Source organism: Panthera onca, chromosome B3 (assembly GCF_046562875.1).
Source record: "Panthera onca isolate mPanOnc1 chromosome B3, mPanOnc1 haplotype 2, whole genome shotgun sequence".
Taxonomy (NCBI): domain Eukaryota; kingdom Metazoa; phylum Chordata; class Mammalia; order Carnivora; family Felidae; genus Panthera; species Panthera onca.
The window spans coordinates 117,995,785-118,020,389 of record NC_138344.1 but is presented as its reverse complement, the minus strand read 5'-3'; the positions used below and the strand labels follow the sequence as shown (position 1 = coordinate 118,020,389).

Sequence of the window (24,605 nt, the reverse complement as noted above, 5' to 3'; positions counted from 1 at the left end):
GGGGAGAGGGGCAGGCAGGTATCTGGTGCAGGCGAAACTGTTTTCCCTCTTCCCCTTTCTCTATCCCTTTCTGTTACTAAGGAGGCTGTGGAGGGTGGGGTCATAAAGTAAACAGATTTGGCTCTGAGAACAACTACCTCTTGTCTTCTTTCTTTCCCTTTGAGATAATCCCCCATTGAGGTGCTATGTTAGAAAAAAATCGTGGGATTTGGAGTCTAGTGGAGCCTGGCTTAGCACCTTTCCACTAACCTTCAGTAAGTTATGTAATCCCTCTGAGCCTTATGGACCTTATTTGTAAAATGATATTAACAAAAATGCACCTCAAGTACAGACAAGAAAGCATCTATAATGCTTCTTGGCTCATGCTCAATAAATGTCCACTACCTTCCCCTTCCATCTTGCTATCCTTTAGATGCTTGGGCTTCCAAGATACACGGTCTAGGTCTGTATGTTCCAAGCTGTTTATTCTTCTTGCCCCCATCTTCTTCCTAAACTGTCAACTGAAAGTCTTTCTAAAGCATTTAACAGAATTATTCAGATGAAGGTATTTATGAATGGTAGGAAATGAATTAAATCTCCCTTTATTAGTACTTAACTTTTAATAGGGGACAATGCCTGTAAGTTAGACAGGTTCTGCTTTGGTTTCAAGCCTCCATGAAGCCACCAGCTCATATTTCCAAGCAACAATCACTTTCAAGGGATGCCCCCACATCATGGTAGCCGTAAGTCCTAAGAGCTTAGAGTAAAGCAAAAGGAAATTGGGTCTGATCCTGGTGACTGAAAACCCAGCAAGACAGGAAGGAGGGTGGTACTAAGGACTCCTTATTTATCTGTTCACAGATAAAGTCCAGGTCATTCACCAGATTGGTGCAAAGAGAGACCATATTTTCCTGGAAAACTTCAATAGGTACAAGAAGCAGCTCTCCAAAGTTTTCCCTGAAACCCCAGAAAGGTGGACTTCCCAGCCAGTTCCTGAAGCACGTAAGCGGGAAGTGGATAATAGGGGTGATGAGGGAAGTGTGGCTATTTCTTTAAGGACCCTGTTTTATAGGCTGGGCATCACCAGCATGTAGCAGAGTCGCTTCCTGCCAACTAAAAATCATCTCATAAAATTATAAAACACTAACTGTAACTAGGAAGAACCTTTGTGGAACATCCATTCAGTTGAAATCAGGTCAAATTTAGATGTAACCAAGAGATTTAGGGCTGGTAATTACTAATGAGGCAGGTCCCATTTTCTTCCTTTACTTCCAGGAGAAGTACATTGAACCCTTGATCCAGCACTGTCCTGTCCCTTTGGGCTGGCTCTACCGTCCCATTCCATTCTCAGACCCATACCTGCCTCAGGTACTAGGGTCATCCTCTGTTCTAAATTTGTTTTATATCATTCTTGGGGTGCCTGGCTGGCTCAGTTGGTAGAGCATGAAAGAGGAGAATCTTTTTCAAAAATTTTTTCTTGTTTTTGCTACAGGTTTCTTACAGCTTTTTTTTTTTAAGTTTATTTATTTTGAGAGAGAGAGAGAGAGAGAGAGAGAGAGAGAATCACAAGCAGGCTCCTCACTATCAGCACAGAGCCCGACTTAGGGGCTCAAACCTACAAATCGTGAGATCATGATCTGAGCTGAAATCAAGAGTCAGACACTTAACCAACTGAACCACCCATGCATCCCAAGAGAGAATCTTAAGCAGGCACCATGCTCAGCACAGAGCCCAATGCCGGGGGGGGGGGGGTGGGGGGAGGGGGGGGTCAATTCCATGACCCTGGGGTCATAACTTGAGCTGGAATCAAGAGTGAGACACTCAACCAAGCCACCAGGAACCCAGAGCATGCAATTCTTGATCTCTGGGTTGTTAGAGTCCCACGTTGGGTGTAGAGATTACTTAAAAAAATCTTCAAAAAGAGAGTATCATTCTTGATTCTGAAAGAGAGAGGGAAGAGAGATGGCTAGGAAATGAGCTTATGAAACGAAAAGTGCCCATCCTCCAAGGGACTATGCTTCCATGTCCCATGACCCTTCTCTTTGCAGTGTCACTGCTCCAATGGGCCTCCTGGCGAACAGAAACGGTAGCGGTGGAGAAAGCACCCCAACAAAGCCTTTGATTGGGTCTATGCAAATCACCTTCTGGGGCTTCACTAGCTTCATTAGAGCTACTAATTGTCCCTACAGCAAGGCACTTTTGTAATAATGATTTTTGTGATATTTATTGATACTTAGGGGACTTTGTGAATGCATTTTGTAAACCATTAAGTGCTATACAAACTCAAGGATTTATTATTAGTATACTACCTTCCCAGAAGCCAACTGGATTGTTTATGTCCTCCCCTCTGAAAAGAGGCGAATCCACAGAGACAGAAAGTTGATCAGGTTGCTGGGGGAAGCGAGGAATAGGCACAGGGTTTCTTTTGGGGGGGGATAAAAATATCCTAAAATTAGATGTTGTGATAGTTGTACAACTCTGTGAATATATTAAAAACCACTGAAATGTATACATTTAATTTTTTTAAATATATATATATATATTTTTTAATTTTTGAGACAGAGAGAGACAGAGCATGAGCAGGGGAGGGGCAGACAGAGGGGGAGACACAGAATCTGAAGCAGGTTCCAGGCTCTGAGCTGTCAGCACAGAGCCCAATGCAGGGCTTGAACTCACAGGGTGTGAGATCATGACCTGAGCTGAAGTCAGATGCTTAACCAACTGAGCCACCCAGGCACCTCTGAAATGTATACATTTTAAAAGGATGAATTTTATAGTATGTGAATTCTACCACAAAGATGTTATTAAAAAAAGAAACCCCCCTGCTGCATTCAGATGCCTCACCACCTGCCTCACAGGCATTTTTTCCCTAGTGTGCTAGATGCCTGCTCTCTTCTTCCCTAGAACACAGAATATTTAATGAACAGAAGCTGTGGAATCTTTCCAAAACTTCTTTTTTTAAATAGTGTTTGAAACTGGGGGCACCTGGCTGGCTCCATTGGTAGAGCCTGCAACTCTTGATCTCAGGGTCATGAGTTTCAAGCCCCACGTTGGGTGTGGAGCCTACTTTAAGTAAATAGTATTTGAAATTGTTCTGGGAGAAGGCAAGTCAGAATAGTAATATACATACACCTTCTTATAACTATTTTACTCCTTATCTCAGGAAATACTAGGTATGAGAGAACCTGAAAAAAAAAAAAAAAGGAAAATTCCTGGAGTTAGATGTGGGTAGATTATTTTACTCTCCATTTTGATTGAATTGAAAAACTTAGATAATTTCTTTAAAATGACAAAAATTCTCAAGATACAAAGTGTACTTACTGCTATATAGCCTTAATTTCCCCCAAATCATGATATAAAACTCTAGTGTGCCCACAAGATCACTACAGTTCTTATATATTAAGCATAGGTCTTATGGTACAAAGTCAAAGAGGCATCATTTGTTTCTGCTAAAAAGCATACTGTGCCTTTTATACCACAGAAAGCCACAAGGTTGTTTCTTCATGTGCTCCCTTCAGAGGACTTTTTTTTTTTTTTTTACATTTATTTATTTTGAGAGAGAGAGAGGAGTGAGCGAGCATGGGGGAGGAGCAGAGAGAAGAGAGAGAAAATCCCAAGCAGGCTCTGCACCATTAGTGAAGAGCCCAATGCAGGGCTCCATCCCACGAACTACAAGATCACAACCTGCACCAAAATCAAGAGTCAGACACCCAACCAACTGAACCACCCAGGCGTCCCATCTTCAGAGGACTTTTGACATAGAACGTGGCTAATGGGTGTGTTTTAGCCTGCCTAGAACTTAAAGGACCAGAAGTAGAATTAGTGTTGGCAGTTGTGCATGTTTATTCCCATGGAGGTTAAATACCAGAGATTCAAGACTTTCTCACCACATCTTTTTTAACTCCCTGAGCAGGGGGACAGAGGAGGAAAGGAACTAATCCAGCCATGTCTCACTTTCTTGGGAGGGATTTCAAGCAGGCTGAGAGGAAAGAAATGGTGGAGTGTCATGTGGCAAAGTATCGACTCCCTGGGAGCTGACCTGTCTGGATGTGGTTCTACCACTCTGGCTGCACACCCTATACTGAAAGGAAGCCAGCCCTCAACAGGGTGACTGAGCTCCTCCAGTATGACCAACCTGCGGCAGAACCATTCGGAGGGCATGCTCTGTATGGGCATCTGAACTAAACTGCCCTCGAGTCTCACAAGACTCTTTACATTAGAAGAAAGAAATGGTACTGCCTTCCTTGCTCAAAGGGAAGAATGGATTCAGAACAAATCTAAATGTGTTAGAATGAAATCTTGGAAGAAACACAAACCATTGGTAGTGACAGATTAGAGCATGAGACTGATAAGTGATGCAGCAGATAATGAATTTGGTAATCTGGAAAAGTTTTTATCTGTTTTGCCTTCTCCACACAACTGCTCTTCTTAGGAAGAGGCTTTCTGAATTTGACACCAGGGAGATCACCAAGTCTAGAAAATGTAACCAAATTTATATAATATGCTCTTCTGTCCTCAAATTTCCAGCTGTTATTGGTCAGAATGAGGAAAAAGTCAGAGATACTAAAACCTTTCAAACTTAGCAGCTTGTAGCAATGTTCCTTCTCCCAAATTAAAAACATTAAAAAGAAACATAAAACCAGCACCTGGCTGGCTCCAGCGAAGAACATGCGACTCTTGATCTCAGTGTCATGAGATCGAGTTCCATGTTGGTTGTAGAGATTACTAAAATAAACTTAAAAAAAAAAAAAAAAAAGAAAACCTCATAAACTAGGAATGGACAATTACACTCTACCTAAACTGCAATATATCAGATACTGGATTTTATGAGAAAATCTTATTACATATAAACATATTTATGTTCCTAAAGATTAAACTTATAAAAAGGTTTGCACAGATCTCTATCCCCCCCTACCCCACCCCCTCCATCAGCATGGCTTTATCATGTCTGCCATCAGGACTTTTCCTAACTCTCTATAATCACGGGAAAGTCTGCTCTCAAGAGTTTTGTTTCGCCTTAATGCTAGCTGGGAACACAGGGTCTAGGGCACTGGGGTAAGACTATCTCACACTGCCCTAATGAACAGCCTGCAGGCCTGTGCAAGGAGTCCCGCGCTGGATTGCTCTGCCCACCCCAGTCAAGGATCTGCTGCTCCAGGTGGATGAGGAGGATGTGCCCATTAAGACCAGGAGGCTGAAGAAGCAGGAAAAATCCCAAGAGAAGGCTATGACTTGGGAACTGGTGGTGCTGCAGCGGATGCTGCAGGAATGGAAGACTGCCTGGGCTCTGAGTAAGTGAAGGGGTGGGGGTGGGTCCAGAGATAGCAGTATATATTTTAGGGAGGAAGTTCTTACCTTGGACTAGTTTCTCAATCTCTCAAAATCCATTCCTTGCGAAACATACAAATCTGGTTGCCTCAAGTTTACAATAGAGAAGAGACTTTTACACAATCATAGTTGACGTATAGGCTCTTTGCATTGGCAGGTTTGACTTCAGAAATTTGTGCATACTCACTATCACCACATCGAGGACTCTTCGCAGACAGGGCCTGTCTCATGACCTCTGAAACTTCATGCTCAATAAATGATGCAAGAAGGGAATGACGAAATATGCTGTCCAAGCAATGGAAATGTAGTAATCAAAAGAAACTGTAGTTGGCTGTGGTATAAATAACCCTATTCTAAAATGTGTATGTGAGGCTGGGATTCTCATATATCCATTCTGCCTTTGGAGATATGGGCGTAGAAGGCTGAGTGCCTAAGGGCAGAGTAAAGGCCTAGCAAGGACTGTGTAAAGCTATAAGACCTGAGGACTCAGGGCTGCTGGCCTGCAAAACACGAGACTAGTTTAATTAGCGTGGGACAAACAGGCAATCCATCACATATACTAGATTAGATAAACAAAAAAGAGTTGAAAGAGATTGAGAAAAACCTACTTGATGCTTGCAGAGAAGTTAGCAATAAAGTGAGGAAGACCCTGAAAGCCAGATAGAAGAGCCCTCAAAGGCAGGGAAACATAATAACCACTAACAGTTGAGCCCTTGTCAGGCATATTGCTAAATACTTTGTCCAGTTAACTCATTTAATACTCAAAGTAGCTCAATATGGTAGGTTCTAGTATCATTCCCATTTTACAAATGAGAAATATTAAGCTCAGAGAGGTTAAGTAACTCATCCAAGGTTACACAGCTAATAACTGTGATTCCAAACTGGGTATGTTTGACAACAAAGTACCCTTAATCACTATGTTTTATCACCCCTATTTTCCATATGGTAACAATGAAGAGCTATTTAAACAGAGATAGAATATAAAATGGGATGGGGGGGTGAAGTTGTGTTTGGGAACTGCCCCAGAGGGCCCATGGATTATCAGAGAAGTAACTTCCCAAAGAACCCTGGAGCCCTTTATTTGTCTGAGCTAATGTTTTGCTTGAATTGTCCTAGGAGAAAGCAGACTAACTCTAACCTGATGGTTTTCTTCTCATTTCCCTCCCTGTGGCATAGTTACTGAGTGGCACCATGAGACAGTAGAGGGCCTGCTGCGGGGCTTGGGGGACATGCATGATGACATTCGGATCCGAGCCATCATCACATGTGCTACAGCTGCTTTAGAAAGGCCCCGGATTGCCACCAGCCAAGGGGACTCAGGTCAGAGCCAGAATTGAACTGTTTGAGAATATAAGCAACTCAACACAGCCACAATGTTAACTGGTGCAGACCTTCAACCTTATCTGAGATCATTTTACAAATGTGGAAACCAAGGCCCAGACACTGGCCTGAATACACACAGCTTATCATCAACGGAGATGAAATTAAAATTCCCGACTTATGGTCCAGTGCTTTTTACATCACATTTCATTACCTTTTATTTACTCAGCAGTTTCATGGAAGTCCACATTGTTCCACCTTAAGAGATCCCATTTGTAATAGCCAAAAATTATATATGTGTGTGTGTATACATTGTAGTCATCAAAAGAAACTGTAGTTGGCAGTGGTATAATATACATACATATATGTATGTGTGTATACACACACACACACACACACACACACACACACACACACACACACAATTCACTTTCCCCTCCTGACTCTATTTTAGCACTTCTTTTGACAGCACATCTGAAATCCAAACTGAACTAATCGCCATAGACCCCTCCCCACTTTCCAGATCTCAATCAGCAGCCCTACAATACATCTATTTGCTGAGTCAGGGCCCTGGGAGTCCTGGACAAATCCTTATTCTTCCCATAACCAATAGATTCTACTCATTCTGCTTCCCTTTTTGTATATTCATCAGTCAACAGATGAATATAAAAAGAGGGAATTCTCTTCCCCCGACTCACTTCCCAGTCCTAGTCCCACCCCATGGCACTCCCGAGTCACCAATGTTAGTTTGGCATTTCACATCTTTCTTTGTGCTTTTCCAAATATATGCCAACATGCATGTAGGCTTTTCTACTTATTATAAAAATGAGTGAATTTTATCAGCCATTTCCTAGTTTTTTCTCCTTTAATTTGTGCACACGATGAATTCTCTTGTTAGACTATAACAGATCATGATATATTATTCTTTTATTACTCCACTGGGTTTGATTTGTTAATATTTTATTTATTTGTTTGCTTGTTTATTTAGAGAAGAGAGAGCACAAGCAGGGGAGGGTCAGAGAAAGGAGAGAGAGAGAATCCCAAGCAGGCTCTGCATGGTCAGCGTGGAGCCTGACTCAGGGCTTGATCCCACAAACCATGAGATCACCTGAACTGAAATCAAGAGTCGATCAACACTTTACTGACTGAGCCACCTAGGTGTCCTGATTTGTTAATATTTTAAAATGTTTTATTACATTTGCTAGTTTACTTCTGTTAAGTTTTAGTTTTTGCTAGCTTTATAAAATGAACTAAGGACACAGCCATTTTTTCCAATGGTCTTAATCTTTTGGGAAAGCAATGTCAATAGCTTTTTTCCTTAGTAGTAATAAGCACTGAAAAAGGAACATTTCCCATCCACAACAGCCAGAACTGTAATCTGCTGAAGCGCCAGTTTAACAACACAGAAGGACCCAAATGATAAAGTGCTATTGAAAGGACATAAAACCAACTGACTTATTTCTCAAATGCCCTCACATTTTATGTGAAGCCTGGACTGGCACTTTTTCCTCTTTGCTGCTGGTAGCATCCTCATATTATTCTGTCCTAATATTTATTAGTCTATCATAATAGTCTGTTTGCTTTTTTGCCTTTCCTACCAGACAAGGAACTCCTTAATGGCAGGAACTAATTTTATTTCTACGAAGTTGTTAGGTTTTTTAAAGTTTCATTTCACTTACTTTCTATCTACCAAGTTCCAGATAAAGGGCATTTCTGCTACCGGTTTTTAAATCTGCTGGAAAACTCATTTCTCTTTACCTGATTAACTTCTATACTTGTCCTTCAATTTTCAGCTATCAACTCTTCTGAAGAGTCTTCCCTGCCCCATTACCCAGACTTGGTTCATTCGCCCCACTACATGCTTCCACACATATACTTTTTTTTAAAAAGCTCTATGCCCCATGTGGGCTTGAACTCACGACCCCAAGATCAAGAGTTGCATGTGCCCCACATATACATTTTTTATTGTATACTTATTTCCTTGGGTATTAAATGGATGATGTATTTTCAGTGCCTGGCACAGATAAAACCTTCAGTAGGCAGCAACTGATTATTATAATCTTATCCCCAGATCTTCCACACACATACAAAGAACACTTTTGTCTGCTCCGAATTATGCCTTCCATTTGATCCCTTTCACATGTTGGTGTCTAGATTGATTTGTTTTGTCTTGTTTCTTCCCCATACATTCTCAAAGAAAATTGTCTTACTCATTATTTCTTGAAATACTCGTTTGACTTCTACTTCTACATATTCCCCTAAAATACATGTTTCCATCTAGCCTATTCTTAACAAATGGCAGAGTAGCCCACAGCAGTAATAAAACTGGACATATAAGAAATCTTAAAATTCCTCGTCACAGGTCCAGCTGTTTCTTCTTGGGAAGTCAGTTAGCCTATCTGAATTTCAAATTTCTTATCTCTAAAATGAGGATAACTGTGGATGAAAGGTTAACAGGCCCCTTCCCCTTCTACTTGAGAATTTGAACTTTAGTTAAAATGCCTACCTGTTGCCCAGATAACCTGATCAGGATAGGAACTATCTTTATAGGCAACATTGTTTATGATAAAAATAAACTCTGATAAATCACATTTGGACTGGAAAAAACTGTAAGTGAAATATAAATAAAGGGGCACCATCCTTTGGGCTTCCATGAATGCTGTCACTTAATAACAGGCATACCCTTTGTGGACCCTGGAATTATATCTATGGAGTTGTTCTAAGACATACTAACTCCTGTGGAACATAGCACTTGTCCCCAGAAGGATGTATGGAATGCTGTACAAACTGCATCATGAATTCTGGCCAAAAGGAATGCCTGCTGCTACCCTGTTGGCAAACTGTGCTCCTATCTTATATTCTTCTGAAGACTGGTGCTTTGTGTGGCCTATAAGTCTTGTGAGTCTGTTTAAACCTAAAAAGACTCCTGAAATAACTCACATTTCAGGTGGGCTCTACAGTTAATACCTGCCTTGCCTACGTCAATGAGGGCTAGAAGGTTGAATGGGATAACATGAAAACACTGTAATTGGCAAAGCACTACCTAAATATAATTGCTATTATTATTATTATAAATACAAAAAATATACGTGGTAAATAGGTTGATTTTCATCACTAAAACTAATGGTGAAGGTCACCATCGTCTGGCTAGAAACCTTCTGCAGCTTGAATCCAACTCTTTAGAGGCCAGATGATAAAGGATTGGGAACTGGCATACCCAGCACAGAAGTGAGCCATAAAAGCCTGCCCATTGCAGGGGCTCAGCTAAACTCTTATTAAGTAGCAGTAAGCATCTGCAACTGAGACTGAGGCCGACCACTGTGTGGCTATGGGAAGGAAGCTGTGTTTCAGGGAAAATCAACGTGGCTAGCACTTCTTACCTGGGTCTCTCTTGATCATAGACAAAGAGACCGTGAAGGCCCCATCTATCAAGGACTTGCCAGAGGTTCTACAGCCTGCCCTGGAAGCTGCTCTTTGTGATAAAAACGCCAATGTGCGGATGGCAGCAGCAGTATGCCAATATGCCATACAGTCACACAATCCCCTTGCCCGGGACATCATGCAGACTGCCCTTTTAAAGGGTGAGTAACTCCTTGTCACTTCTGACCTGGGTATATGGGGTAAAGACAGGACATCTCACCATCAGCTTTTCCTGATCCTTTCTTCTCCAATATCATGCTGTGTGATGTCTACTGTATTAGAGGGTTTGGGTTTATGTTTATGAACATCCAGAGATAGCTATTCCTAGGGTACTTTTCCAAAATGGGTACATTGCCACCTAGTGGTACCTAAATATTTCATGGATGCATTTGCCTAGAAACCATGTCCCCTTTCATACAAATTTACTTTTTAAAGAAGTTTGTGTTTAGGGGCACCTGGGTGGCTCAGTCAGTTAAGCATCTGACTATTGATTTTGGTTCAGGTCACAATCCTAGGGTTGTGGGATCAAGCCCTGCGTTGGGCTCTTTGCTGACAGCATGGAGCCTGCTTGGGACTCTCTTTCTCTCTCAATCCCCTCCCCCCTCCCACCCCCGGTCCCCACTTCACACTCTGTCAAAATAAATAAACTTAAAAAAAAAAAAAAAAAGGAAAAAAGTTTGTGTTTGTGTGTTTATGTATGTATGTATATAATCTCTACACCTTGCATAGGGCTCAAACTCAGGACTCCGAGATCAAGAGTCACATGCTCTTTGGACTGAGCCAGTTGGGAGCCTCACCACAGATTTCCTTTTATTTTTTTAAAATTTTTTCATGTTTATTTATTTTTTGAGACAGAGAGCATGAGCAGGAGAAGGGCAGAGAGAGAGGGAAACATAGACTCCAAAGCAGGCTCCAGGCTGTGAGCTGTCGGCACAGAGCCCGACGTGGGGCTTGAACTCACAAACTGCAAGATCATGACCTGAGCCGAAGTCAGATGCTTAACCAACTGAGCCACTCAGGCACCCCACCACAGATTTAACTTTTTTTTTTTTTTTTTTAATGTTTATTCTTGAGAGAGAGAGAGAGAGAGAGAGAGACAGGGAAACACAGAATCTGAAGCAGGCTCCAGGTTCTGAGCTGTAAGCACAGAGCCCGATGTGGGGCTCAAACCCAACTGTGAGATGATGACCTGAGCCAAAGTCAGTCACTTAACTGACTGAGCCACCCAGACGCCCCCACAGATTTACTTTTAATTGAAAAGATGTAAATACTAAAGAATACTTTCTAAAAATTAAAAGAAAAAAATCACCCCTGTTCAAACACATCATGCTTCCATTCTCTACATTAACTTACAGGCATTGTCCACATAACAAAGCAAAAAGTTGTCAGGTGATTTGCCCAAGGGGGCTGACCCCTCTCTGAAAAAGTGTGTTTCTTCCTTTCCTGGGGGCCTGAGCAGACAAGGACAACTGGCTGACTGGTTTGGCCTTCTGCATATAGACCTTCAAAAACCTAATTCATCGTCTTAAGAAAGCCTCCACTCTAGCCTTCCCAATCTCTAGTGGAATGAATAATTGTATCTCTTACCCAGGTCGTAAGAGCCTTGTTGCTGTTACCCAGTAAAAGCCTTTTAGGATTTGACTTTTCAGGTTAAGATTTTCAGTCTATATTGAAAACCTTGATGTGATCCATTTAAATATAGGCGTTGACTTCTACACAGGGAGGGGCACAAGGAAGTGAGATACCAAGCAGGCAACAGCCTTGAGTACCAATGCTGAAGGCTGACTGTTCACTCTGTGGGAGAGATCACCATTTTTTTTTTACCCCACCTGACAGGTAACAGCGTGGACAGCTGGGCTGCAGCTCAGTGCCTGGCTCTGGAAGGTGCTGCCACATACCCCGTGATTAAGAGGATCCTCCAGCAGCTGTTTAACAAGAAGAATGAGGACACTGAGCAACAGTCTTATATACTCCTGAGCCATCTCAGTGGGGAGACAGTATGTGTCCATTACAGGGTCAAAGAAAGAAACCAAGTTGTGGGGAACAATTGAGTCTTTGAGGTCAGCACGTGTAAGGAATCGAAAATGCAGGTGGTTGAATAAGACGATCTCCCACATAAAGCTGGAAAAAGCATGTGGGTGAACTGGGGTATGCAGGTGTGTATACAAGGAATAGGGACACCTGCAACCTGAGAGAAAGGTGAGAAAAGTAGGTTGCAGATGGTTTCTGTGTTTGCAAGAAGAGTTGTGATATGTAGGATTTGCTTCTGCTACAAGTTTAGAACTGAAAACTGCACAGGCCCACAAGTGTGTTTACTTTCAGTAGAGATGTGAAACTCACAAAGACTGAGGCATATACAAATCACTTTAAGAGTAAAGATAGTTAAAGAGAAGGCCCCAGGAGTCTCTGTTCAAGTTACTAAATCTCTATTTTGTTCTCAGATTTATGATTCCAGAAGTCAGGGGGCTCAGATAGAAAAGTACCCTGTATCTTATAAACTACTCTTTCCTTTTTGGAGGGATGGGCATCTCATGTAATTGTGACATTAATTATGCTGAATGCCATGTTAGGATAGAACTTCTTCAAGGCTCCAGCATCTCTCAAAGTTATCATAAGTATCCACATAAGTCTTCCATTCCTCAGACCCTGATACACACCATGCTTGCTGTGGAGCTGAACAGCCACCAGTGGAAGGACCGGATTGTGGCCTGCCAGGCTCTTGGGCGGATCAGTGGAAATGTCAGTTTGGTAAGTCTGCTGTGTTTCCAGGACAGAAAGTCTAAGCAAAAGGAGGCTGGGAGCCCTTCCATGTTTTGCTGCTTAGTATCCCATTCTTACCAAGCAGGTCTTTGTCTTCACACTGCTACCTTAGTCCTTAACCCAGGATTATCTTCATATGCCACCATGTTTGACTCAAGCCACCTGCTCCTTAGCATGGTAGCAAACCACAAACTGTAATCTACCCACAAATAAGCAAAAAAACAAAAAACAACCTAGGAGAATTTAGAAACTTTTATAGTACTTTTACATTGCCTTAACATTAATCTACCATTAAGTATCAGTCAGTGACACCTCCCTCCCCCCCCCCCAACTGGTCCTTCAGCAAATCGTTTGAGAAGTATGGACTTAAACTACCCAACAACCCAACCATACTAGTGTCTATGTTGGCTCTGAGTGTTCAGCATGTAAAGAAGGTATAAAACATAGTCACTACTGTGGCGCCTGGGTGGCTCAGTCAGTTAAGCGTCTGACTTTTGGTTTCCGTTCAGGTCATGATCTCACAGTTCGTGGGTTCGAGCCCCGCATCAGGCTCCGTACTAGCCGTGTGGAGCCTGCTTGGGATGCTCACTCTCTCTCTCTGTCCCTCCTCACTTGCTTTCTCTCTTAAAATAAGACTAAACACACAAATGATTCAAGAACAAGTGATAAATGTAAGATACGCTCTTAAAATTTTTCAGAGAGACATTATTGTAGGCTGAATCTATCAGTTTAAGTTCTGGGAAGGAGTGTGGGACAGATGGACTAGACTTGGACAGAACTGAAGAGGGACTTTCAGGCAAGGTAAACCCTGACCATCATTTGGGCTTTCACTTGACCTGCTTCTTGCCATTATTTTTGAAAACATCTTCAGCTATCCAAATGGGGATATCCCCTTCTTCCTGTGTGGCACTGTATCTTTTCCTTATAACACTGAGCACTTCCAAAATGGCCCAGAACACTGCCATACCCATGAGAAGTGAACACCTTCCACCCTCGGACCCTCGCATGTTGAGTGGAAAGCCCAAAACCTGGTAGAATTCAGTAAAATCACCTGAAAATGTTTTAGTCTGGGTTAATTCTGCCCCAGCTGCCATGTACCCTTCCTCTAAAGTGCTGACCAGCATCACAGGCATGACCTGGGCTTGTTAGAAGGGCAAAATGTCACTTCAGGCTAACTCATTCAGAATCTCCATTTTAAATCTGACTCATTTGCACATTCACCTCCTTAGAACTTGGCACTCAAGATTGCCAACTAAAAGTAAAAAAGGCATGCAGAGCAGGCAGGGGACTGACCAGATAAAAATGAGCACTTCACGTCAGATTGCTGGAATGAAGAAAGGCACTATGTGTATTGGTCCTTCACTCATTCAGTAAGCAAGCAGTTTCTGACCACATCCTACATGCTAGCCACTATGCCAGCACTGGGGATGCAAAAATATCATGTCTTTTCTTAATAAATGTTATAAATAGCTACAACAGAAGCAACTGTAAAGCATTACAGGGATTTCCTATGCTTGCAGAGGGCAGAGGAGAGTTCAGAGATACTTTTTGAGCTAAATCCTAAAAGAGAGGTTTCAAACAGGGAGAATAGCTTGGGCACATTTACACAATCATGAACTACAACTGTAGTAATCTTTGTCTCTTCCCTTCCTTTTTTTGAGAGGGGGAGGGAGGAGGTCAGGAAGGGAGTGGGGAGAGAGAGAGACAGAAGGAGGGAGAGAGGGGCAGGCAGGCAGAGGTCATGTGGGGGGAGGGAGAATCCCAAGCAGGCTCCACACCCAGCTCAGGGCCTCACAACTGTGAGATCATGACCTGAGCCGAAATCAAAATCAAGAGTCGGATGCTTAACCAACTGAAGGCACCCAGGTGCCCCTGTCTCTTCCCTTTTGAATGAAGTACTAATATGTAGATATAGTCACATATACAGGTCAACTGTCCTGCTTTGTCCAGAACACAGGACTTTTAGTACTAAACCTGGAAAAATCCCAGGCATAGTGGAATGAGTTGGTCACCCTATTAATGTATCACCATCCCATTTTAAGTCCTTCAAGTACAGATTACATTGACCCCAACATAGTGGTTTAGAGCCTAAGCTTAGCAAACTGGGTCTGAGTCCAGGTTCTAGCATTCAACAGGTTAACCTTGGGCAAGTAAACCTAAGACTATTTTGTCATCTGCAAATGGTAATCTGCCTCACTGGATTGTTTGGGAGGATTAAGCGATGGGTAAAAACACCTGGCACAGAGCCAAGCACAAAATTGACATTCAATAAATGGCAGCTATTTTATACCTAAATTATACCTCTTTATAGGATATGAAACATAAGTTGATCCAGCTGATGCTGAGTGACTGGAATAAGGAAGTGAGACGTGCAGCGGCCCGAGCTCTGGGGCAAATGAGCCTTGGGAAAGAGGTGCACGACACAATCAGGTAAGACCTAGTTAACACGCACACAGTAACTTTTCTATTCTTGTGTTTAGGAAGCCTGGGATCCAGTCAGCCAGCATCTGCTGAGTTGCTTTGTATGCTTGGCATTGTATTAGGTCCCACTGCAGGATTATCTTAAAAACAAAAATTACCAGTCCCTATGGACACTAACAATGTGCCTAAGGAAAGAATCATTAATTGAGTGCCCACTAGGTGTTAAGCACTGTTTTGGATGTTTGAGGGTTCAAAAGCATGACATGATTCTGATTGTAGAGGCCAGGCATAATTTACAAATGCTTAGTAAGGTCAGCTTTCAGAGAGGATGGATAAGAAAACTACACAGGCAGGGACGCCTGAGTGGCTCAGTCAGTTAAGTGTCTGACTTAGCTCAGGGCATGATCTCGCTGTTCATGAGTTCGAGCCCCACATCAGGCTCTCTGCTGTCAGCACAGAGCCTGCTTCATATCCTCTGCCTCCCCCTCTCTCTGCCCGTCCCCTGCTCTGTTTCTCTCAAAGATAAATAACCACTTTAAAAAAAGACTACATAGGCAAAGAGAAGGGAAGACATTTCCAGGCTGGGAGCCAAATGCACAAAATGAGGATGGCATGTGTGAGGGCAGTGGAGAGAACTAGACTGTAACAAGAGGTACATGAAAGTTTCCTTTATTCAGTCATTCAACATAGTTTAGTGCCTAGCATATGCTAGTAATAGGGGTCCAAGTAAATAATGGAGGTCTCTACCCAGTGAAACTTCAACCTCACAGGCATAAGGCTGACTAGGAAAGGGTGGGAATGGATAATGGAGACCCTACAGAGGTTGGATTTTATCTTGAGGGCATTGGTGGTGGGGATGCCAAAAGTTTAAAGAGAGAAAATAAAAGCACTTATGCTTTATAGAGTCAAGCTGAGTCAAGGAAATATCCAGGAGCGTGTGGAAGCTCTCTCCCTTATTGGTGGGCTCAAGCTCATGACCGCCAAGCTTCTCCCAAGTTTCCTGAATTGCTTCTCTGATGACTTCATGGTAGTTCGGCGGGCAGCCTGTTTGGCAGCAGGTGCCCTGCAGATCCGTGATAAGATGGTGAGTCAAAGAAACATGTTGCCATCTTACCTGATTAACCTGAAGAGTGCATTACCTGAGCTTCCCTTGTTGTGCATACTACACTCACCATTCTGTGGGGACACAGAACGAAAGATCAGAAACTGGAAGGTTAGGGGGTAGACTGGCCACATCAATCAGTTAGAACCACATTTTGCTCCCAGCCAGCCCAGACTTAACTCTTGAGCACATCCCTGAATCCTGTTCTCACCTCAGTTATGGGCTTTATGATCAACTCCAGTGAATGGAGTTATAATCCCTAATTATTAGGGGGAAACCTGATTCAAGGTGTTCTAAAGAAGCCTATATGACCACAGAACTGTGAGTGGAGGAAAATCTAGATAAGCGATAATTCAGCTACTGCACTGTGTGTGTAGACCAGTGCTTCAGCCTCTAGCTCATTTGTCACTAGAATTGACAGAAGCCCATTTTTCAGTTGTAGAGCATTTTTTATTTGCGAGAGAAAGCGTGTGCATGTGAGCAAGGGGGAGGGGCAGAGGGAGAGAGAGAATCTCACACAGGCTCCACACTCAGTGCATACCCGATGTGGGGCTCGATCCCATGACCCTGGGATCATGACCTGGGCTGAAAGCAAGAGTCAGACACTGAACTTGAGCCACCCAGGTGCCCAATTATAGCACATTTTAGAGATAAGAGGGGTCCCTGTCTCTGGTTCACTTTTCCTCTGGTCCTCTCCACTCAACACTGCCCTTTTATTCATCCCAGGTCCTTGAATGCCTTTTGAACCTGATAGAGAGAGATCCTTACTGGAAAATCAAGGCCTTTGCCATTCAAGGTATGACAGGAGTGGCCCCAGCTCTTCAACTTCAAATAGCCTCCCAAATGCTAGTAAGATCCCCAGAATCTCTCTAGGAAGGGGATAAGGTGTAGCTGAAGGGATGATTACACCTTCTCAGAAGTTCTTGCCTGAAAAATTAAAGACTATTTTCTTCTTTTTAATTTTCAGTTAAAGATCCCAAGTCTAGATCTCTGTCAAACTTGTTAAGGCAAAGGGCTGACAAGACAGCCCCTGCCAATAGAATTAGGACTAAGTTCTAAGTAGGTATCCACTATAGGACTCTGTAAAAGACCAGATTCAAGACTGCTGCAGACTTAAAACCCTGCCCTCAAATTTTCCCAGGGTTCCTTTTTAAGGATCTTTGGCATTGCTTCTCTCTTGGACAATCTTTGCCCAAGGTAAACCTGTGAAGTAATTGTGTGTCCTTTCCCCATCATCTTGACTTGATGAGGCCAATGTTCTGAGTTATCCGCCCCATTATCTCATCCCTAGATAAATAAGTAAATTAGTTTATTTTCATATTGTAATGGGTAAAGATGGGATGGATCCTCCCTCCCCATCCCCACAGGAATCCTTTGGAGACAATGTCCTACTTTAACCCATCCCTAAAATTCTAATGATAATTGTCATCCAGAAAAAGATACCAACAAAATACTTAAAGATTTGCAATACTTAATTTAGCAGGTAGCTGTCTATGTGTTATTACTATTTATTAATAAGGCCGTTTCTGGATGTTAGGATATAGCCAACTCCCTCTTAAGTGACAGTGGAACATACATACTGCCCTCTAATGTCTGCAGCTTTGGGTCAGATTGGCCAAGTGAGTCCCCAGCTGACAGACCTCCTGCTCTGGGCCATCCACTATGAAGAGTCACCAGGTGTACGACTAGAAGCTTGCCGTAGCATCCTAGCCCTCAACCTCCAAGGGGACCGGGTCAGGGACACCTTCCTAGATGTGCTGCTCCTAGAGAACCATGAGGCTGTTCTAAAGTAAGCTCTGAACCTGACTCCTGCCGTGACCTCTTATACTGCCCACTCTCCCATCCTTGTTAACACAATACATCCCTGCGTTTCTAGGCTGTCTAATGGCTGTAAAAGCACAGGCTCACCTGTGCCATCCACCTACCTACCTACCTACCTATCTAAGTGGGTAACAGAAAAACTGGCCTAAATTAGATAGGTGATGAAGTTCACATACCTGTTCTCCATTCCAGGTGGTTTTAAGTTATTCATTTATCCAGCTAACATTTATCAAGTGCCTACTGTGATGACAGGCTTTAGAGTCAAAAAGACCAGGGTCTGAATCCCAGGCTCAGGTATATACTAGCAATGTGAACATGGGTAAGTTACTTAAACTTTCTGAGCCTGTTTTTTTATTACCAAATGCAGATTATAAATCTGCCTTATGGGTCTGTGGTAATAATTAAAGAGATGACATGTTTAGTACCCACCATTAAGGTGTTCAATAAATGGTACCATTAGTATCTTCGAATATATCCTCCTAGAAACTACACCAACATCCCTATAAGCTAAGCACCATACCAGTTTTGCAGATAAGGCTCAGCAAAATGCAGTGAAGATTGGAATTTAGGATTCTTGTCTGATTCCTACTCCTGTATTTTCCACCGATACGAGGATAAGAACAATCTAAGAAGTACCTCTTATCTTTCAGGGAAATTCACCAGGCCATGAAGATACTCAACTTAGAAAATGAAGGAAACCAAGAAATGTTTCAGGAGATCAAGAACAGGGTAGTTAAGTGCAAGCTATGTTTTCAAGAGTTCCTCAGACCCTTTTCACCATCACAGAAATACTTTCTACAACCCCTCAGATACATATTTTCTGAAGATACAAAAACATCTATGCAAGATCAGAGTATAAAACCCTATTAGTAAAAAAAAATAAAAAATAAAAACAATCACCGCATCAGCCTATCAAGTAGCCCTCAAAATCAGGGTTGTTGTTTCTGAAATATATTTCCTTCCCCTCCCATTTTCTGCCCACCATCAACTAAACCCAAGTTGTTTTTTACAAGTAGACCTAGAGATGGAATGAGTGGCTAGAGCTAGACCCCTAGATTTTCCTTTTCCTTTTTAACCTCCTAATCTGGGCTTTTACCAAAGAACATTCTAGTTCAACAGGTGGTTCTAATTTTTCAGAGTTGTTAGAGGAGATGAAGAAACAGAGGGACAAAGACTTTAAAAATGTAAGATTCTTCCTTCATATAATTCACAAAACCAGCTTCACATCAAGCAAGCATTTCTTAGGTTCCTTTCATCATGCCCAAAAAGCTAAAGTAAATTTCTCATTAACAAGTGTAAAACCAACATCAGAAGAGAATGCTCTGAGGCATTGTACCACCACCTAACACCAACAGGCACAATACATTACTTTATTAATGCTTTTTGATGATTTGCAGCCTAATACAATTGTTTTTTTCAACATCATTTCTTCTCATCTAGATTCAAACACTAAGCCAAAAGGACTTGCTGACACAGAAAATATTCAGGATGGAGAGGGCCATAGGAAAAATGAAGGAGGAAGCAAAACGTGTCTACTGGCAGCCCAAGGAAGGGCATAAACCATTGAAACTCCATACTTTTCTACAACAAACTTTTCAGGGTAGGTTCCCTAGGGGTGAGTACTATCACGTGACTCCTTTAACAAGCCTTTTCCGGGATCTGGTGTTTGGGGAGTTTAGTTTTGAGCCTGGTAGGATGAGTCAGGAAAGGTTACTACCTTTCCTTCTTAGCTGCCATCCTTTTAGTCCTTTTATTTTTTTTTTCTGTCTGTCCCCTGGTTTTTATTTGCTATTTTGTCACTTAAAAAAAAAAAAGAAAAAAAGAGGTAGTTCTAACTGAACTGATTTGAAAAGTTAGGTCCAAAACTGACAGATTAGAAAAACAAGAGTATAAAACAAACCAAAAAACAAACAAACAAACTACCGTATGTTCAATTAAGCATCCAAACAAAGCCTTGTGAGTTTAACTTTTAATAGTAGTTACCTCTGGAAAGTAGAACTGGAGAGAGAGCTATCATTTTTATTTTATGTACATCCATGCTTTCCCAACTTAAAAAAAAAGACCTCAGAAAGTTCTCAACCTTATATATAACTGCACCTATCAGATATGGTGATAGGCTCTGAAAGTTCCAGACACAACCTAAATGAAGTGCAGACATCAAGCTGTACCAAAATATACTTACAAAATCTGTGTGCCCAGGTGTAGCGGCAGCCTCAGATCATTCAGCCAGCTGCCTACCAGCCACCACCCCAAACCCAGGTCTTCTGGTTCCAAGTCCAGTGCTCTCTCTGGTACACCAGGCTCTTTTCCACCAACCATGAAAATATTCACTTTCCAGGTTTGGGGAAGATTCTTCCAACTGCCAGAAAAAAATGAGAGTGGAAAGTAACTTGAACACCAGCCTCCCTTCATGGCCAGCTTGCTATAAGTTGGTTGACTGAGGCCTATGATAGCACAACTAGGTGACAAGCTGTCCCTTGGGGAGCAATGCCAGCCACTGATGCAAGCAAGCACGGAGCAAAAACATAATGCACTCTTAACTTTTCCAATAGGATTGTGCTGTTTGGGGTTCAAGTAGCATGATTAAAATGAATAAATTACCCCCAAAGTTATAGAATTGGCCTGAATCCTACAACCACCCCAAGTTACCTTTCACATCAGTCATTATAGATTTTTCCTATCTCCCACCCCCCAACCCAATTCCTTCATAATAATCTAGCCTTTAAAAGGAGAAACATTCTTTGGCACTTTAATTAATAACTTTTCTAACATTCATACAAACTCACAGTAGCAAACAAGATACTGACCCCAACCCTCCCCCCAAACTGAAGAGAACTCAAATGAAGGATGCAAATTCCAAATAAAAACTTCTAATGTCTCAAGCAGAATGACACAGCAAGTGCTACACAGTACGCTGAAGCCTGAGGGTGATGAAGCTGGTGCTCTGAAATGATCAGGGATCAAAGTTACTTCTGCAAAAATTGCTCCTTCTTTCCACCTCCAACTTCTGCTTTTACTTTTGTGCCTAGATGAAGTGGTGATTCCTGGAAAACCATCTGAAATTTGTGACATTAAAGCAGTCATAAAGGTAAATGTGAGCAGTCATAAAGGTAAATGGTTATCAAGGTAAGAACATGAGTCCCTCCTACCCCACCCCCCTGCCAAAAAGATGGTAATGGTGGCTAAGAGAGAATCACCACTGTCTTGCTTCCAACAATCACGAAGAAACTAGTTCAGGTTAGAGGCATCTTGGTGAGCAGCAGCCCCTTGTCATATAACATGGTCGCTAAGGAAAGCTGGTCCTCCACCGTGTCACAGGGCAGGTCCCCTACTCTCACAAACTCTGGGTAGGAGCGGAGCAAAAGTTCCATGGCATCAGCTTGCTGTGGGTATATCTCCAAGCACTTAGGCTCTTCCAGATGATAAACACGGGAGTTCTCCACTGTATAATAGAGAAACAAATGGCCTCCCTCACCCACCAGCCGAGCTATCCCATCCTGAAGCATGTGCACTTCGGTTTCTGTTGTCAACTGGGCCCCCACGTTAACAGGTTCTCCAGCCTCCCAGCGAATTGGGAGGCCATAAACACTTAGTGCCCTCTCCCTATCAGTCAGCACAGGGGGCAGAGAGTCGTGGATGAAGTCTTTGGCTCGCTGGTCAGCCACAGCATCGACAGGGGCAAAGTGTCCCAAGCGGGCAACCAAGACTCGCACCTTCTCCATAAAAGCGGTTCTTCGTGGATCCTTGGAATCTGAGTGCTGGGCCCCCATGTAATCCATGAAATCTCGGGGAAGACCCCTTCGGAACTCCACATTTTCTTCCATGGCAGCCTGCACTGCCAGGGGCAGGACGGCCTCCAGGAAGTCGCCCCAGGTATTGCGCTGGTACGTGGACAAGGTGAGGTGCAGAGAGTGCACTCCATCCTGGCATTCGGCTTGGTGAATGAAGCCCCGAGGAAAGTAGAGCAAATCTCCAGGTTCCAGCACAGTCTGCAGCACCGGCTCACCGAGGTCGTCCTGGCTGAAGTTGGGACTGGATGTCAGGGCCAGCTCCTCGGTCGGTACCCGGGGTCGGTACACACGCCAGAGTTTCCTACCTTCCAGCTGCAGCACAAAAGCCTCGATGTCGTCGTAGTGGGGGGCAAAGCCCTGCGAATTGGGGGGCGTGAGGTAAACGTTGGAGCCTGCCATGCTACCAAACTGCTCTTGGAGCACGGCCAAAAACTGCCACACTGTGGTCGAGAAAGCCTGCGGACAGAGGAGGCGCAGGGAGCAGCCGGCCTGGTACAGGGCCCAGGCGGCGGCAGGCAGCGCGCGGCCGGGGGGGTTCAGGGTCTCGCGCCGCCCGTTGACGTACCGAGCAGCATCCAGGTGCTGCCCGAACTGCACCTCCTCGTGGCGCAGCATGGAGTCCAAGTCTGCGGTGGAGAAAAGCCCCTGATAGTAGGCGTGGTCCTGCCGCCGCACCAGCACCGCCTCCCGCTCCCACAGGCGCCGGTAGAAATGGTCGGGCGGCATGGGCGAGATGAGCCACTCAAAGAGGCGCGCGGCCCGCCGCCGGCTGCTGGGGATGCGGTTCAGCTCCGCCAGGACGCGCTGCAGCGGCGAGTCCCAGGCCAACTCCCCGCCGGTGCTATCCACCTGCGGCCCCGACAGCGTTGCGGGGGCCACGGATGGCGGGGCGGCCGCCAAGTGCTGGGCAGGGCACAGCAGCGCCGAGGTCTCCACCACGCGCGCCGGCGCAGCGGGCACCTCCACCAGGCGCGCGGGAGGCGCGGGAGCCGGCACTAGGCGCGCGGGCAGGGCGGGCGCCTCCACCAGGCGGGCCGGCGGGGTCTGCGCCTCCACCAGGCGGGCCGGCGGGGTCTGCGCCTCCACCAGCGCGCGGGGGGTCTGCAGGGAGCGGGACGCGGGCGAGGCCTCCAGCAGCTCTGCAGGCCCCAGGTGACCGTACGGCTCTCGCCGGGCCGCATCCGGGATGGTCGCTGCCCCACCAGCCAGCGGGTCTCCAGGATCGTCGACCGTCGACTCCACCCTCGAGTCCTCCGAGTCCTCGCTCGGCAGTGTCTGGGCCCTCAGTGCGGCCATGCGGGACGCCACGCTTCTCCTCAGCTGCCTTCGGATCTTCCTGGGCCTTAAGGGCAGGGCCAGGACCGACCCGCTGTGTGGCTGCGGCTGGCGCCGGCGTCTCAACCGCCCGCGCCTCAACAGCCCTGCGCTAGCCCGAAGCCCATCCATGGTGGGAGCACCTTCTGAGCCGGGCCAGGGCTGGCTAGAAAAGAGATCTCGCGGGGAGCGGCTGCGGGGCACTCTGGGAAGGGGCGCGGCCTCTAGCCGCCTCCGGATTGGCCACGCCTGCCATTCTTCCGCCCGGCGCCTCCCTCTCGCCCGGCTGGTAGTCTGTCTCTCACCACCATAGCGGAGTAGCTGCCAGATTAGCAAGGATTTCACGTTTGCAGGGCAATTTAAAAACCAAATTGCCGGGAACTCTTTAATCTCTGTATATTGGAGTGTGCCCCAGGACGTCCTCATTCCCGAACAGCGTGTTTCCCAGCAACTTTGCACGGGAAGTCTCGAAATTCTTATTTTCAAGGAATGTCCTCGGGCAAAGAGCGAGATTCCTCAGGCAAAGTTCAAACCGGAGTGGGGATGGGGGGCGCACCGGGTCGTCTTTCTGAGCAGATGACGTCATTGATTTACGCCATAACTTCCCTCCTCCTTTGGCCAATACACAATCTCAGTAACTGTGGAGGGTGGGGGGAGCCTGGCTGACTCATTTGGTAGAGCATATGACTTGATCTAGGGGTTGTGAGTTCAAATCCCTCCTTGACACAACCTCAAATTAGAAAAAAAAAAAAAAAAAGCACAGATAGACAAAATTCCAGTCATTTCCCTCTCTATGATATGAGAAAGAAGTTAAAAAAGAAAGTTATGAGCTTTTATACTTGGATTCTTGATATCTGCCTTTTTCATCCCATCTGGGATTTTGTTTCATTAGCTACGACTTCTCCAGAGTTTTGGATCACACATCTGAATCTTAAATTGACTTCTTAAATCTGAGCCTCTCATTTAGCAGGCACTGTACAATGTGGTAGGTATGAGGGTGCAATTGTTGAGAACGGCATGGTCACTATTCCATGTAAGTATTATTGCTTTGTACACAAAGATTCTGTGTCTTCATTTGAATCATTTAAGATAAATTTCCAGGAATTTAATTGCTGGGCCAAAAGGCAAGATAGTTTTTGTTATTGTTAGAAGGTTTTACCAAACTACCTTCAAAAGGGTTTACCAAATTGCCCTTCTAAAGAGTTTAGTGTTGCAAGCAATTAGGAGTATGTTAGACTACATGGCCTATAGGGCCTTTTCACTGGTTCTATTTGATCCCCAGTCCTCTGGACTCCAAACACTTACCAAAGCTTTTAGGTTTTACCCTTGCCCATGTGTCACATCCACCT

The 24,605-nt window shown here is 44.3% G+C and overlaps 2 protein-coding genes across 4 annotated transcripts in view; one reads left to right on the top strand and one right to left on the bottom strand.

Moving 5' to 3' along the window:
- The window catches only part of HEATR4 (HEAT repeat containing 4), a 49,001-nt gene that overhangs the window by 11,624 nt on the left and 12,772 nt on the right, over positions 1-24,605 (top strand). For all 3 annotated transcript variants that reach the window (XM_060617320.3, XM_060617322.3, XM_060617321.3), the window contains exons 4-16: positions 841-981; positions 5,067-5,270; positions 6,484-6,627; positions 10,029-10,208; positions 11,884-12,044; positions 12,691-12,795; positions 15,119-15,237; positions 16,132-16,312; positions 17,057-17,126; positions 17,930-18,119; positions 18,802-18,880; positions 19,592-19,751; positions 21,181-21,239. In XM_060617320.3, coding sequence (XP_060473303.3) covers positions 841-981; positions 5,067-5,270; positions 6,484-6,627; positions 10,029-10,208; positions 11,884-12,044; positions 12,691-12,795; positions 15,119-15,237; positions 16,132-16,312; positions 17,057-17,126; positions 17,930-18,119; positions 18,802-18,880; positions 19,592-19,751; positions 21,181-21,239 — 1,793 coding nt within the window. The remainder of the gene's footprint in view (positions 1-840; positions 982-5,066; positions 5,271-6,483; positions 6,628-10,028; positions 10,209-11,883; positions 12,045-12,690; positions 12,796-15,118; positions 15,238-16,131; positions 16,313-17,056; positions 17,127-17,929; positions 18,120-18,801; positions 18,881-19,591; positions 19,752-21,180; positions 21,240-24,605) is intronic.
- RIOX1 (ribosomal oxygenase 1) lies at positions 20,106-23,697 on the bottom strand. Its single transcript, XM_060617329.3, has 2 exons — positions 20,959-23,697; positions 20,106-20,510 (listed from the first exon to the last, which is right to left on the bottom strand). The coding sequence occupies exon 1, from the start codon at positions 23,680-23,682 to the stop codon at positions 21,385-21,387; it is 2,298 nt and encodes a 765-aa protein (XP_060473312.2). The 5' UTR covers positions 23,683-23,697; the 3' UTR covers positions 20,106-20,510; positions 20,959-21,384.

Coding starts and splice junctions, on each gene's coding strand:
- RIOX1 (XM_060617329.3), bottom strand. CDS start 23,682: ATGAGGACGTCCTGGGGCACACTCCAATATACAGAGATTAAAGAGTTC.